The sequence below is a fragment of the Lathyrus oleraceus genome, chromosome 1 (assembly GCF_024323335.1).
Source record: "Lathyrus oleraceus cultivar Zhongwan6 chromosome 1, CAAS_Psat_ZW6_1.0, whole genome shotgun sequence".
In the NCBI taxonomy this organism is placed as follows: Eukaryota; Viridiplantae; Streptophyta; class Magnoliopsida; order Fabales; family Fabaceae; genus Lathyrus; species Lathyrus oleraceus.
This window is the reverse complement of record NC_066579.1, coordinates 52,248,116-52,249,861: the sequence shown is the minus strand read 5'-3', so window position 1 is coordinate 52,249,861 and position 1,746 is coordinate 52,248,116. Positions and strand designations below refer to the sequence as shown.

Genomic DNA, 1,746 nt, shown 5'->3' with positions numbered 1-1,746 from the left:
AAGGAGATATCAAGACATTGAGTGGCATTGGCGGTACATGTATCTTGCCAGCATATATATTGAACTTGTGGCATGTTTGGACGTGGCGATGACAGTCAACCTCCATAGTCATCCAATAATAACCAGCCCTCAAGATATTTTTCACCATGGTCTGTCCACTGGCATGCATTCTAAAAGATCCCTTATGGATTTCCGTTATGATTTAGTTTGCTTCTTGCTTGTTCACACATCTTAGCAAAACCGAATCATAATATCTCTTGTACAATACCCATCCACTTAAGAAAAAGTTGGAAGACAGTTTCCGAAGGTAATTCTTGTCGATAATGGATGCGTTCATTGAATATTCTTGGCATTCTATGAATCTCATGATATCATAGAACCAAGGATAACTGTCAATTTCGTCTTTGGCTGCAAAACAGTAAGCGGGCTCATCCAAGTAGTTGAGGTGAAAGGATGGTGCTTCATTTTTCCACTTGACCTTAAACATGGACGCCAAAGTTGCCAAGGTGTCGGCTAGCTGATTATCTTCTCGAGCAATATGGTGAAAAGTAGTCTCGTAAAAGTAAGGGATCCGTTTCAGGACATGCTCTTTGTAAGGGATGAGCTTGTGATCTCTAGTGTCCCAATCTCGTTTGACATAGCTAACAACCAAGGTTGCATCTCTATAGACTTCAAGGATTTTGATCCTAAGATCAATCACAACTTTAATACCAAAGATACAAGCCTCGTACTCCGCCATATTGTTTGTACATTCAAAACATAACCTTGCGGTGAAAGGGAGGTGGAAACCAGTTGGCGAGGTCATAACTGCCCCAATGTCATTGCCATGAGCATTGGAAGCTCCATAAAAAACCAAGGTCCATTGGGATCCAGGTTTGGGTCCTTCCTCGGGGTCAGGGATGTTGTAATCCCTAATTAACATGATATCCTCATCGGGGAATTCGAAATGCATATACTGGTAGTGTTCTAAGGGCTGATGTGTAAGATAATCAGACAATACACTCCCTTTGATGGCCTTTTGAGTGACATGTTGGATGTCGTACTCGGTTAAAGACATTTGCCATCAGACTACGATACTGGTTAGAGCAGGCTTCTCAAAGATGTATTTGACATGGTCCATCTTGGAGATTAGTAGCATTGTATGAGTGAGCATGTACTATCTTAAGTGTTTGGCATCCCAAGCTAGTGCACAAAAAGTATTTTCAAGCATCGAATATCTACTCTCGCAATCGGTGAACTTCTTGCTTAAGTAGTATATTGCGTGTTCTTTCCTACCAATCTCGCCATGTTTGTAGCGGGGTTTTCGTTACCTTTAGGTTTATTGACTAAACCAAAAGTCAACATACAATTCGAGTCGCCACCGCACTTTTATTTGTCCAAAGGAAAGGCTAAAAAGCGAACAAAAGCCAAGGTAAGAATTTTTATCAAATCAAAAACTAATAAAAATGTCAGAGAACTAGGTAAGGGGGTTGGTTATGAAATGGGAAGGTTTTACGCACCCAAAACATCCTTAGTACTCTAAGGGAACCCTTTTTGCAAATATGTGTTGTAGGTTGGTATTTGTGAAAATATTTGTGCAAAAGATTGGAGGGATGAGAAGAGAATAGATTATATTTACAAATTTTGTTGTTTGAATGGATGAATCCATTGCCTACGTACCATCACAAAGGAGGATCAAAACCTCGTAGTTCGGGGTAAAAATCTTAAAGATTGGTGAATTGATTTTAATCAAAAGCCTTAAGGTCT

The 1,746-nt window shown here is 39.9% G+C and overlaps 1 protein-coding gene across 1 annotated transcript; it reads right to left on the bottom strand.

The window, feature by feature from the left end:
* Positions 1-202: 202 nt before the first annotated feature.
* On the bottom strand, positions 203-739 carry LOC127091027 (uncharacterized). Its single transcript, XM_051029530.1, has one exon. It carries the CDS (start codon positions 737-739, stop codon positions 203-205), a length of 537 nt encoding a protein of 178 aa, XP_050885487.1.
* Between the last annotated feature and the right edge of the window lie 1,007 nt (positions 740-1,746).